This window comes from Dendrobates tinctorius, unplaced genomic scaffold (genome assembly GCF_039654945.1).
Source record: "Dendrobates tinctorius isolate UK_male_01 unplaced genomic scaffold, ASM3965494v1 ptg000022l, whole genome shotgun sequence".
Classification (NCBI taxonomy): Eukaryota; Metazoa; Chordata; class Amphibia; order Anura; family Dendrobatidae; genus Dendrobates; species Dendrobates tinctorius.
The window spans coordinates 92643211-92657632 of NW_027361690.1; the positions used below are offsets into that span (position 1 = coordinate 92643211).

A 14422-nucleotide genomic window follows, 5' to 3' on the forward strand; every position below is an offset into this window, starting at 1 on the left:
GTTTCGTGCAGCACTATGTCATGACATTGCTGACAGAAAGCACTGCTCTGTTGAAAGGTCTTTACAGACAAACGTTCGTATGAACTCTTTTTAACTGCGAATACTGGTTGGCAAAAGCTGTTGTGTTGGCAGGAAAATGCTGCTTAATATATATGGGTGAATTCTGCAGCAAAAACACTGGAGGAATTGATGTGCTGAAGATTTAAATCTGCACCAAATCTGCAAATAAAAAAATAAGCAACATGTGAATGAGACGTCAGGATTCTCATCACTTTACTGGCATCAGGAAACCCTTTAGAGTTTGTGACAAAACTGTGCAGATAAAACATGACAAAAACGCAACGTGTGCACAGGCCCAAAGTTTTGCCTTGCTGGCACTGTTCTTCCTTTAGTCTTAATTATAGTAATGTGTCATACTGTGTAGCGGACTGTCATACCATGCTGCCATATTACTACATGTAGCCATAGAATAATGTGCTGTCATATTTGAGTAATCATTCCTCAGGTTTCAGGTAAAGGCCGCTTACATGAAGCAATTATCGTTAAGATCAGAACAATTATGCGCATTCATAATCCTAATTGCCCCTTATAAATCAGCAAAACAGTCTGTGATGAGCGATAAAATATTTTTATTGCTGGGGTAATTGATTGTTGCACATAAAAACTGCAATGATCAAACACACACGTATGGAGAGAGGTCATCTTGTGAAATAAATCTAAAAAGAAATCTTTGGGTAGGATCACATATTTATGCACAATTGTACATCCAAGACAAAACTACCATATAATGCCCCATTCATATGCAGAATCCAAAATCAATTCCCGTAAAGGGTTTTCTAGTACTTTGAGATGTATATCAGATTGGTGTGGGTCGGTTGCCAGTACCCCAATGATTAGCTGATTGTCCATGGTGTGGCATGCAGGGTCCGCTCCACATATTTTGTGCAGAATAATGGCATATCCCTTATAAGGACTGGCCTGAAATATTAAAGTCTCAGATATCCCCTGTATAATACGGTCATATAGTTTTCACGTAATTCTGCAAATCAGTTTTCAAAAGTACATCGCCCTATGCAGCAAATTAATATTGACTTTTTTTTTTAGTTTGCTCCTGGAGTTTCCACAATTTTTTTTCACCCCCTAAAACTGAACTTGACCACACGTTAGTTTGGACGTTAAAGTATCCCATATCACTAGGACGTGCCATCAGTGTGTGATTGGGGCAGCACAGACCAATAGTACCCCAGCTGATCAAAAAGAGCCAAGTAGATTTATTAGACCTAGAGCACGACTAGTCGTTATGCAGTCTCTAGAGAACGTCATACTTGGGGATATTCAAGATTGTGCCACACGTGGCCAAAACCAGTTTTATGGGGTGGAATACTGGGCTATGTGTATTTTTTAAAGTGACTACCAAAAATGGGAACCTCGAGCAAACTAAAAATACCTGTTATTATTTTGCAGTATTTGGTGGTATTATTTGAAAACTGGTGTGCGGTATTATGTGGAAACTCTATAGCAGTATTCTGTGGGCTATATAAAGTGGACACCAATTATTGGTATCACATGTCCTCATGAAGATTCAGATAAATGTTATTTCAGGTAACTTCACCTTTAGCTTATACCACTGATCCTGGACCTCATATGGCACAATGTTACGTCTTACAGAATTATATACTAGTATTTTATCTTGTCTACATCCATTTACAGTCTGTAATATAATGCCTTTATACAGGATTTTGATTAGATCATCACAAATAAATGCTTTCTGTGTTTTAGACGTGAAGCCTTCCAATATGCTGGTGAACACCCGTGGCCAGGTGAAATTGTGTGACTTTGGAGTTAGCATACAGGTAAGTCACGTAGTCACCTGTAGGCCGGTGCCTTAAGACGTCCACAGTGAGACACCATCTCTCCTCTCACACATTACTGTACACTGAGTCTTTATACCACTGGACATTATGGGTCTCTCCAGCAGGTGAGGGGTTAAAGTGAGTAACAGATGATGTGGTAATTACTAATGGGATTGCGGCCTGATTAATATGCGTTCTGGGGAGTTAGGAGAAGATCGGTTCTGTCCGCACAAAAGAATGAGCTGGGGGGAGGCTTCCAGGGGAGACTGTTATCAAAAATAATAATAATTAATAAAAATGAATGTTGAGCAAAACAAAGACTGCGAGGTCTGGGCAAGACCCTCCTCCCGAATTGTAATTAATTTCCATCTCTAGCCCTCCCCAGAGAGTACCCATCAGGTTGACCCCTGACCGTCCTGTCATGTCACTTTGAATAGGCCCCTTCACTCCCCCGTACTCGGCTAGAGACCACAGGACTCAGGGGGCCAGCAGCTATTCTGTGTGGCCCCACCTGCTGCACCGCCATCCTCGCACGCTGCGGTATTGTGTGTCTCTAGCTGTCTGTGTCTATCTCCTGCACATTGTGTATCTAGGTCCGTCCGACGCTTTGGAGCATTTTGACTCTTCTTTGTGAAGTGCTGCCATAAGTGTCTGACATTAGGAATGGCAGCATTACAGGGGAATTCTGACAAAATATACACTAATCAGCCATAACATTGCATCCACCAACAGGTGAAGTGAATGATGCCGACCATCTTGTTACAATGACACCTGTTAAGGGTGGGGATCAGTTAGTCAGCAAGTGAACAGTCAGTTCTCGTATGTGTTCAAAGGGGAAGAAATAGGCAAATTGAAAGAGTACCTACCACCAATCCGGGGGTGTCCTTTTTACCTAAAAAAAAAAAAAAAATGGTGGGCATTCCCACATGGGTGGTTTTTGTAAACTGCTGATAATTAAACCCAATGTCCCCTAACAGTCAGTTGACATGATATTTAGAAAAATCAACAATGTGGGTACAGTTTGGTACATCCTGAGAAAGAAAGAAAGCACTGGTGAACTCATCAATGCAAAAAGACCTGGGCGCCCACTGGAGACAACAGTGGTGGATAATGGCAGAATAATCTCCATGGTGAAGAGAAACCCCTTCACAACAGCGAACCAAGTGAACAACACTCTCCAGGAGGTAGGCGTATCAATATCCAAATCTCCCATAAAGAGAAGACTGCATGAAAGTAAATACAGAGGGTTCACTGCAAGGGGCAAGCCACTCATAAGCATGGTGGCTTGGGCATGCATGGTGGCTTGGACATGCATGGCTGCCAGTGGCACTGGGTCACTAGTGTTTATTGATGATGTGACATAAGACAGAAGCAGCCGAATGAATTCTGAGGTATTCAGAGCCATACTGTGTGCTCACATCCAGCCAAATGCAGCCAAACTGATTGGTCGTCGTTTCATACTACAGATGGACAATGACACAAACGTAAAGCCAAAGCAACCCAGGAGTTTATTAAAGCAAAGAAGTGGAATAATCTTGAATGGCCAAGTCAGTCACCTGATCTCAACCCAATTGAGCATGCATTTCACTTGTTAAAGACCAAACTTCAGACAGAAAGGCCCTCAAACAGCAACTGAAAACCACCGCAGTGAAGGCCTGGCAGAGCATCAAAAAGGAGGAAACACAGCGTCTGGTGATGTCCATGAGTTCAAGACTTCAGGCAGTCATTGCCAACAAAGGGTTTTCAACCAAGTACTAGAAATGAACATTTTAATTACAATTAATCTGTCCAATTAGTTTTTGGTCCCTTTTAAAAACAGGGTGGCACATGTTAAGGAGCTGAAACTCCTAAACCCTTCATCCAATTTTAATGTGGATACCCTTAAATGAAAGCTGAAAGTCTGAACTTCAACTGCATCTGAATTGTTTTATTTAAAAGTCATTGTGGTAATATCTAGAACCAAAATTAGAAAAATGTTGTCTCTGTCCAAACATGTATGGACCTAACTGTATGTGACTTTTTGTTGTACTGTGATAGAATTAGCAGTGATTTAGATAGTGAATGAACACTTACCATTACTCTTTCCTTTATCTCTGTCACCTGATGCCATTTTATAATTAGCAGTTCTTCAAATTGGAAAAAAGTATTAGTTTTTGTTCCTGTCGCAGCGCCATTCTTGTCTATGACGTGTGGCTGTTAGTGCAGCTTAGCCCGGTTATCTAAAGTATCGGTAAGCTGCAATACCAGCCAGAGCCCATAGACAAGAATAGTGCTATTTCTAGAAGAAAAAAAAAGGTCAGGCAGAATTAAAGAAAACCATGACATAAAGTAAGAATCTCTTCATCACTGCCACAAAAACATCCGTTTAACATGCAGTTTTAACATGGCAACAACCCAGCAGCAGGACCGCTACCTCCTCCTTTGTGCAAGGAGGAGCAGTGTCGGAGCCCTGCAAAATAACCTCCAGCAGGCCTCCAACATCCATGTGTCTGCTCATACTGTCAGAAACAGACTCCATAAGGGTAGTATGAGGGCCCGACATCCATAAGTGGGTATTGTGCTTACAGCCCAACCCCATGCAGGGCGATTGGCATTTGCCAGAGAACACCAAGATTGGCAGATTCGACATTGTCCCCCTTTGCTCTTCACAAATGAGAGCAGGTTCTATCAGAGCACATGTGACAGAGTCTGGAGAAGCCGTGGAGAACGTTCTGCTGCCTGCAACATCCTCCAGCATGACCGGTTTGGCAGTGGGTCAGTAATTGTGTGGAAGGCATTTTTTTTTTTTTTTTTTTTTTAGAGGGCTGCACAACCCTCCATGTGCTAGCCAGAGGTACCCTGACTGCCGCTAGGTACGAAGATGAGATCCTCAGATCAGTTGTAAGAACATATGCAGGTTCAATGGGCCCTGGGTTCCTTCTGATGCATGACAATGCTAGGCCTCATGTGGCTGAAATGTGTCAGCAGTTCCTGCATGATGAAGGCATTGATGCTATGGACAGGCATGCCGGTTCCCCTGACCTGAATCCAAAGGCGCACATCTGGGACATAATGTCTTGTTCAATCCACCAACGCTATGTTGCACCACAGACTGTCCGGGAGTTGACTGATGCTTTAATCCTCGTCTGGGAGGAGATCCCTCAGGAGAAAATCCGGCGCCTTATCCGGAGCATGCCCAGGTGTTGTGCTGAGGTCATACAAGTACATGGAGGCCACACACACTACTGAGCATCACTTCCTTGTCTTGAGGCATTTCCACAGCCTGTAATTTGATTTTCCACTTGGATTATGATTATCATTCCAAATCCAGACCTCCATGGGGATATTCATTTTGGTTTACATTGATCATTTTTATGTTTTCTTGTTCTCAATGCATGCCACTATGTAATGAATAAAGATTTGCAACTGGAGTATTTCATTCAGTGATATATAGGATGTGGGATTTTAGTGTTCCCTTCCTCTTCTCGTAATTTCTCAGTCCACTTAATACGAAGAGTGTCATGACTATATCGCCTTATGGAATTCCCATAATACCGTACTATCATATAGTTCCCACATAATGCTTCAATTTAAATTTAATAGTTTTTGTTTGCTCTCTACACTTTTCTTTAGGGACATAAAAAAAGGCTTTGGGTCAGTTGTGAACTACCCTGCTACCCATTGAAACTGACTTCACACAGCACCTTTTGAAATGAACACCCATCCATATAATGTACAGACGCTAGTGATCTTTCAGCCAAGTGTAAACCCTTAGTTAGTCCCCAGCTAAAGATGGGGGTTGGGACATTTGAAAGCGCATGGACCATATGTTTTCTGCCACGTTTCTGTAAGACTATTAGTTTGAGCTTACAGTAAATCTTGATGTTTAAGCACCTTTGCTTTTATTTTTAGTGATCATCACACACAGTGATCCTCATTCAATGGTCCAGTAATCCTCACTCAGTGATCCTCACTCAATGTTCCAGTGAATCACGCACAGTGATCCAATTATCCAGTGATCCAATGATCCTCACTAAGTGATCGTCACTCACTTTGGTCCTCACTCACAGTGAACCTGTGGTCCTCACTCACAGTGAACCTGTGGTCCTCACTCACAGTGAACCTGTGGTCCTCACTCACAGTGAACCTGTGGTCCTCACTCACAGTGAACCTGTGGTCCTCACTCACAGTGAACCTGTGGTCCACGCTCGCAGTCGTCGTCGTCCTCCTCCTCCACGCTCGCAGTCGTCGTCCTCCTCCACGCTCGCAGGCCTCCTCCACGCTCGCGGTCGTCGTCCTCCTCCACGCTCGCAGCCATCCTCTGATCATCAATCTGAGTTACATTTGCCCTTTCAACTTCTCTGTTTACACAGACCGACCTGTATCACCATTCAACCACCAATTGGTAAACTTTTGTCAATCGCTGGTCATTTAATAGTCTATTTACACAGGCAAACGATTTGTAATAGATCGCTCAGTGAATATAGCCTACCATAGTTCTTAGCAGTTTACACAGGATGATGCACCAAGGAGAGCAATGATCTTTTTCGCTGATCAGAACATGGTTTTGCTCAAAGGAGGAGCGTTTTGCTCGTTCATCGGCCGATCATCAACCTGTTTACACCAAAAGATTATCATCAAATGAGTGTTAAGAACATTTATTCAGAATTATCTTTCAGTGTAATTGTAGCCCAAGTTTTTCTTTTCGAACTTCATTTACCTTTTTCTACTTTAATAAAGGATTGGATGGAGCTATACAAAGCAAACAATTCCTTTTAAGTAATTTTACCTATTGTATTGTCTGCGGCGCCATTCTCGTAACACGTCTTTCTTATGATCACCTCCAGCTATAATTAGACATTATAATACTCCATTCCTATGACTTCTTTGCCCACATTATTATGCAGAAATGTTACTTGGTAAAGTAAAATGTAGAGTAATGCCACATTTGTAAGTAACCGTTGTAGATCTCATCTATGAGTCATAAGCACTTCTCTATGTTCTTGTAAATGATGCTTTGTACATTATGTTTCTGTGAATTGTACTGTACCGGAGAATGCCGATACTTACAGCAGGCCAGGGGTTTGTCTAAATGAGAACTTCAGCACCACTAACAATCGCTTTGCTCACACATCGGAGTGGAAGCAATAAGTGTAATCATTTTCTGTTTAATGCCTGCAGATAAAAGCACTCTATATATTTTTTATTTTGTCTTTTATGTCATCACTCCATTTCATTCTCCTTTTGTTTGATGCGTGGATTAAATGAGAAATAATTGCCCGTTTTATGCTATTGTTGGTTTAACACCATCATTCCCTTTCTTTCCTAGCTGGTGAATTCTATCGCCAAAACATATGTGGGCACAAATGCTTATATGGCGGTAAGTTAGACAGGTATTTTGGGATTATATCTTTCATTGCAGCCTGTACATGTACAATAGGAACTGTAAAATTGTATCCTAATGCCAGTATGTATGTATATAATGTATACAGGGAAATCAACCCAAAGATGTCCTATATGGAGAAACTAGTCGCTTGCGTTGCTCAGATGTTATTTTGTCCCATTCTTCCATACAAACACTCTTCACATCCTGAAGGTTCCATTGGTTCCTTCTATAAACTCTGAGCTTTAGTTCCTTCCATAAATTTTCTATTGGATTCAGGTCAGATGATTGGCTCGGCCATTCAAGCAGCTTTATTTTCTTTCTCTGAAACCAATTGAGAGTTTCCTTGGCTGTGTGTTTGCGATCATTGTCTTGCTGAAATGTCCACCCTCGTTTCATCTTCATCATCCTGGTAGATGGCAGCAAATTATTATAAAGAATGTCTCAGTACATTTGTACATGCATCCTTCCTTCAACTATGTGAAGTATACCAGTGCAATATGCTGGAAAACAGCCCCACAACATGATATTCCTACCTCCAAACTTCACTGTTGGTATGGTGTTTTTTGGGGTGACGTGCAGTGCTGTTTGGTAGAAATGAGCAAATCTGTTCAGATTTTGACCCCGAATCTGATTTTGACATATTAGTGCCATATTTGAACACTATTCGGGGCAAATATGTCTTATGATTGGTTCCGAACATATTTGGTAATTTCTCCTCCCATTGACTCTAATGACAATCGGCTGTGTTCGACAAATATTGCAAAAACTATTCAATTTTGATCGTATTCGGAACCGAATCCAAACAAATTCGCTCATCTCTACTATTTGGCCTCCAAACATAGTATCATACTGTATATTATGGTATGCAAAGAGCTCAATTTTGGTCTTATCTGAATAGACTATATTCTCCCAGTGTTTCACAGGCTTGTCTAAATGTTCTTGAGCAAATTGTAAATGCTCTTGAACATGTATTGAGTCCATTTCTTACAGTTTTCTTTGAAACTGTTGTACCTGATGATTCCAGGTCTTCCTATAGATCTCCACAAGTGGCCCTTGGCTCTTTAACAACTTTCTGATAATTATTTTCTTTCCTTTGTCTGAAATCTTGTGGGGAGCACCTGTGAGTAGCCAATTCACGGTGGAATTAAGTTGTTTTTTTTTTTTTTTTTTTTTCCCCACATCCGAATTATTCTCTCCAGAACCTTTAGTAGTTTAGATAATTGTTCTGTAACCAATGCCATCAGTATGTTTTGCAACAATAAAGTTGTGAAGGTCTTGAGACGGCTCACTGGTTTTTACCCATCATGAGAGGTCTCTTGAGTGGTGCCTCTGTAATGAGACACCTTAGGCCATCAGTTGTACCAGCTCATATTATTTTACACTAAGTGACAGGATTGATTTCTAATAACTGATAGATTTCAACTGGTGTCCTAACTTTCCATGGCTTTTTGCACCTTTCTTCATGTGTTCAATACTTTTACTAGGTGTCATTGCTCATTATTATATATAACTTAATTTATAGGCCTCTATGGTTCGATTTCTTTGCCTGTGTGGATTGGATGGGTTGTTACCGACATCTGCTGAGCATTTCATGTCAATAGCACCTTTAGAAATATATTATGTAGAAAATTGGTGATCAATACTTTTTTTTTTTTTACCCACTGTATGTATGTATGTATGTATGTATGTATGTATGTATGTATGTGCAGAAAGGTTAAACTAGAATCGTGTATGTATGTGTGTATATGTGTGTGTGTGTGTGTGTGTGTATTATATACACACACTCACTTTGCCTCATCCTATATTGGCACTGTAACTTGTATAGGGTGCATAGGTCTCGTGGGTTCCTCAAGGCTTTATCTGTACCAGATCTAATCCACACATTTAGTGGGACAGTAATTAATTTGAGGGTCTGTTTGATGACATGAAGGGAGATCCCAGTTGGGTATTAAACTGATTGGCAGATGAAGGGGACCTCCATCTGCTAATTGGAAAAGAGGATTAGATCCAACAGACTGGACACATCTATCCTATATTCTCTAGATGTGAGAAAGCTGTCTATTTTAATTGTATACTTGCAGTCCCATTTTGGATAAATCTTAAAAGGACTTGCCAGCTCTTCTGACATGTTAATTTTAATAAATACTTGTACTTCCCATAAAATAATAATTTTGAAGCACCTTATGATGTTTCTCTGTTATTCTTCTTACAAATGTATGAATATATGGACAACTAGAATGTAGAATGTAGGCCTCTCCCCTCTGTACCAGTCTATCATTGTATATTTGTATCTGGTATGTTACCCCTTCACAGGTGCAGCACCATGGATCAATGGTGCTCTAAGAATAAATAACTAGGCATTACTATTCACCTTGTCAAAGAGGTTTGTCCCTACCTTTCCGCTGCCTGCTGTCAGTTGTAGTCCTTCTCTAGCAGCAGAGATATCCAGTACCATTATAGAAAATGGAGGCGAATCTTTGTGTCTCCTCTCCATCTCTCGTGTCTGCTAAATTGCATATAGGTATAACTGAAAGGTGGGATTTCCGTTTAGGGTAGGCAAGCTATCAGACCATGCATGTTGGAAAGTGTTAGGCGGTTCCAACACCTATGATGCAGGCAGAATGCTGATGAAGAAATGCCCGCTCAAAATTTTGGAGTGGTAAGTTACAGAACATGAGAATTGGGACACTTTGTAGATATATCAGACTATTTGAACCCCAAACCATTTTAACTTATGGGTGCTATGACACACAAGACCATTCATGCTTTTTGAGAGGTTTATTTGGAAAAAAACAGGTATGCATAAAAAAAATGAAATATGTTAAAATTACTTTTCATAATATTTTTATTTTCCTTGAACCTGTTCGATCCTTCATTACAATCCAACGGATACAAAATGAGTTACCCGGCAGCCCCCATTGAAACTGGCAGCCCAGAACCCCTGTTGAAATGATTGCCCATCTGTATAAATTACAGGTGCCAGCGATCCTTCAGCTTAGTGCTACCCCTTTAGTCCATAGCTAAGGTTGGAGGTATAGGCACCCAAAAGCATCTGGACCTTGAGTTTCTTTACCAAGTTTCTACAAGACTAGTAGTTTGTGGAGCTTGCAGAAAATCCTGCTTCTGAATAGGCACTCGTTTGCTTTTAACTCTAATGTCACTTTATTACCAGTTGAGTGAAATATTTGATTTTGCCAGATACAGAACCAATGTTGTGAGTTAGAATCCTCCGCAATTCCCAGGTGAGAGGCAGCAGGAGGCAGCACTGGGATATTCCGCACATTAGGGTCCCACGTTGTGACTCTTATTTACTGTTACTTCCCCTCACAAGCACTGACCTGGATAACCGCATTGAACACACTCAGCTGGCACTAATTTCAGAGTTTGTTTTCTTGTATGGAGGCCCCCGGGTTATGAGGCTTCGAGAGGAAGTGTCAGGCAGCCAGGTGCATTAAGAGCACAGCGCGAATCTCCGTCAGGGGAGTGCTCCCATCTTAACTCTCTTACTCTCCTGACCTTCACACAAAGAAAATGTTTGAGTGAACTCAGCCCTTGACCAAGTAACATTCAAAGGCTAAAAAATGATGTTGTTATTATTACTTGGGCACCAGAAAGCATTGTGTACATCCCAGAACATCAGCTATCACAGTAGTGAGTTATCTAGCGACTGGGGCCCATGCAGGACAGCATTGCCATGACTGCAAGACATCCTCGCTGTATATGTGGCTATACCCTATGACTTGGCTATTTTTTAGTGATCTCATCAGTTTCCATTAGGTAGACCTGTTGATCCTTGTGTGATCCCAAGCCTTTAGTCTGAAAGCGTTACATGATATGGCAGCCTGTATTCTGCTGACATCCCGGCAGAATAGTCTGGCGGGTGAGCGCGCTCTGCAAAGGTGTCGCTGAGATCCTGCTGCTTTATGAAAGTTGTCGTAACCTTCAGCTGTATTAGCGTAAAGTCATTGCAAGCTGTTTGCGCTTTGTTAATGGCCTCTCTGCTTTCTGCATAGCTTTGTGGAAGAATTGGGCAATTGAATTCCTACTGCTGTAGTCTGACATCCTGTTCTCCCATGGCAGCAAGTCATTGTTCTCCACCCGGCATCCTAGGTGGTGTTGGTGCTTACTAGGCCCCACAACGTCTTGATACTATGTGAGTACTAGTACTTAGCCAGCGGCGCCCAAGATGCCAGGCTGAGGATGCCGAGCTCAGTAGTGAAGATCGGCTGCCATGCAGGACATGACTGGACGCTGGACCAGGTCAGCATCAAACAAATTGTTAATCTCTACAGTGGAGTTAACTATGAGCAAGAAATTAGCAATTTTTAATATTACAGCTGAAAGCAGACTTTCAGCCTCACTTCTTCACGTGCTAGAATCATAGTATGGTAGAGCTGGAAGGGACCTCCTGGGCCATCTGGTCTAACCCCCTGCTCAAAGCAAGATTCACTAAATCATCCCAGACAGATGTCTGTCCAGCCTCTGTTTGAAGACTTCCATTAAAGGAGAACTCACCACCTCTCGTGGCAGCCTGTTCCACTCATTGATCACCCTCACTGTCCAAAAGTTTTTTCTAATATCTAATCTGTCTCCTCCCATTCAGTTTTATCCCTAGCTATGTCGTGAGTCCCTACCATAAAGGGGTAGTGAGCATTTTTATTATCACTTATTTTTGAAACATGTTAAAGGGTTTGTCCACTACTCGGACAACCCCTTCTGAACCCTTTTGTATCTCCCCAGTAAAATAATAACACTTACACTAACCTCTGGTGTCGGCGCCGTTCCAGTGGTGTCAGCACTAGGTCTCCCGGGGATCGTGTGACGTTGTTCTGTCACACAATCCCTGCAGCCATTCTGCTCTGTTTTAACCCATTTCTCCTACAGACATAATTGAAATCTGGGGGGAAGTGAGGGTTTGCTCCCAATTCCTCTGGATGTTTTAATTTGTCCCAAGGATGGGAGAGGGAAGCCAGCTCTGATTGGCCACTCTCCGTGTGAGAGCCAGTTCTGATACCCATGGAATGGCGCTGATACCGGAGGAGATTATAAATGTTTTACTGGGGGGAACCATAGGGATTCAGAAGGCGTTGTCGGAGTAGTGGACAGCCCCTTTAACCTTGTTCCCATCAGTTTCGGGACAACCTATATTTACGTTCTGTGATTTTGCCAGCATGTTCAGGCAAATTGCACATTTACAAAGGTGACAAGCAATATGGCAGGGCAAAAATGGCAACGGAGAAAGAAAAATGGCAATATCATGAAAAAGACAAAATGATCAAACTTTGGTATCTGTTCATTTACTAAAGGGTGTAATATGGTATTCATTATGAGATTGCCAAATTGTTGTTTTTTTTTACTTGGTATTTATTTATTTTTTTATTTTCCTTCTTTCCCACGTTATAGCCTGAGCGCATTGCTGGAGAACAATATGGAATTCACTCTGATGTTTGGAGCTTGGGAATCTCATTTATGGAGGTGAGAATACCATTTATGTGTGTATATGTGAACACTGTAATGTATATATGTGCAGTGCAGACACATGATAGAGCTGCGTTCACATTGATATTTTATCACCCTGTGTGAGAGTAGCGCAGGGTTTATAAATGAAGTGCACGTCCTGCGGAGGGAATGGACAGTGTTCCGTGCGGCTATAGATTTCATAATTTCACATACTTTGAAGCCGATCCCCGGAGCACTGACAGTGATGGTTGTAATAATAGCTCCATTTATATACAGCGTGCTTCCCTATGGGAGTCAGCCTCTTCATTATCACTGTATAAAGGTAGCTTTTTAAATAATCAGAAGTCAAGCACAGGAATAAAAATACAGTTTATGTGGAATGGGGCTTGGTCGTGCAGTGCGTCCCTGTATCCAAGCCGCAGCCCCTCCACAGTCTCCCCATGCCTGGACCACCAAGGGTTCTGGTTTTATGACTAAGGGACCGGAACAAGGTATCACAGGACAGTGCACTGTACACACTGACGCCGTGTTACTACATCTGGTCTGTGATACAACTAAGACGGCGAGGAATCATTGAAGGTAGTTCACTAAAGTGACCGTCATATAGGGTTGTCATTTGAGGACAACCCCTCTGCATATACCCCATTACAAAATATGGAGATCCTAAAAGACGGATTAATAAACGAACAGTCTTTAAATTTACCACTAAAAATGGTGAAATAAACACCAATGGCAATTACAGCTGTGCACTAGAAGTCTCAGAAGCCAGTCCTGCATCATCTGCCAATCATCAGGTTGGCACTTTTTTATTTCTATTTGGGTATAAGTTTAATTAAGAGAAGGGAAAGAAGGCAAAGAGAAAACCCTTTAAACATGGATGTTCAAAAAAGGTGGTGCAGTCCCAACAAATATACAGCTATTTATCATCGTTTCTAATACAAGGTACAATGTGGGGAGCTGGTTGGCACATGCCCCAAATCCCCTATCATATCTAATACAAGGCACAGTGTGGGGAGCTGGTTGGCGCATGCCCCAAATCCCCTATCATATCAAATACAAGACACAATGTGGGGAGCTGGTTGGCGCATGCCCCAAATCCCCTATCATATCTAATACAAGGCACAATGTGGGGAGCTGGTTGGCGCATGCCCCAAATCACCTATCATATCTAATACAAGGTACAATGTGGGGAGCTGGTTGGCACATACCCCAAATCCCCTATCATATCAAATACAAGACACAATGTGGGGAGCTGGTTGGCACATACCCCAAATCCCCTATCATATCTAATACAAGACACAATGTGGGGAGCTGGTTGGCGCATGCCCCAAATCCCCTATCATATCTAATACAAGACACAATGTGGGGAGCTGGTTGGCACATACCCCAAATCCCCTATCATATCTAATACAAGCCACAATGTGGGGAGCTGGTTGGCACATACCCCAAATCCCCTATCATATCTAATACAAGACACAATGTGGGGAGCTGGTTGGCGCATGCCCCAAATCCCCTATCATATCTAATACAAGGTACAATGTGGGGAGCTGGTTGGCACATGCCCCAAATCCCCTATCATATCTAATACAAGACACAATGTGGGGAGCTGGTTGGCGCATGCCCCAAATCCCCTATCATATCTAATACAAGACACAATGTGGGGAGCTGGTTGGCGCATGCCCCAAATCCCCTATCATATCTAATACAAGACACAATGTGGGGAGCTGGTTGGCACATGCCCCAA

General features: G+C 42.1%; 1 protein-coding gene across 2 annotated transcripts in view; it reads left to right on the top strand.

Annotated features, from left to right (window-relative positions):
- MAP2K5 (mitogen-activated protein kinase kinase 5) overlaps window positions 1–14422 on the top strand; it is a 166661-nt gene that overhangs the window by 111674 nt on the left and 40565 nt on the right. For both annotated transcript variants that reach the window (XM_073568919.1, XM_073568920.1), the window contains 3 exons: window positions 1780–1853; window positions 7162–7212; window positions 12622–12693. In XM_073568919.1, coding sequence (XP_073425020.1) covers window positions 1780–1853; window positions 7162–7212; window positions 12622–12693 — 197 coding nt within the window. The remainder of the gene's footprint in view (window positions 1–1779; window positions 1854–7161; window positions 7213–12621; window positions 12694–14422) is intronic.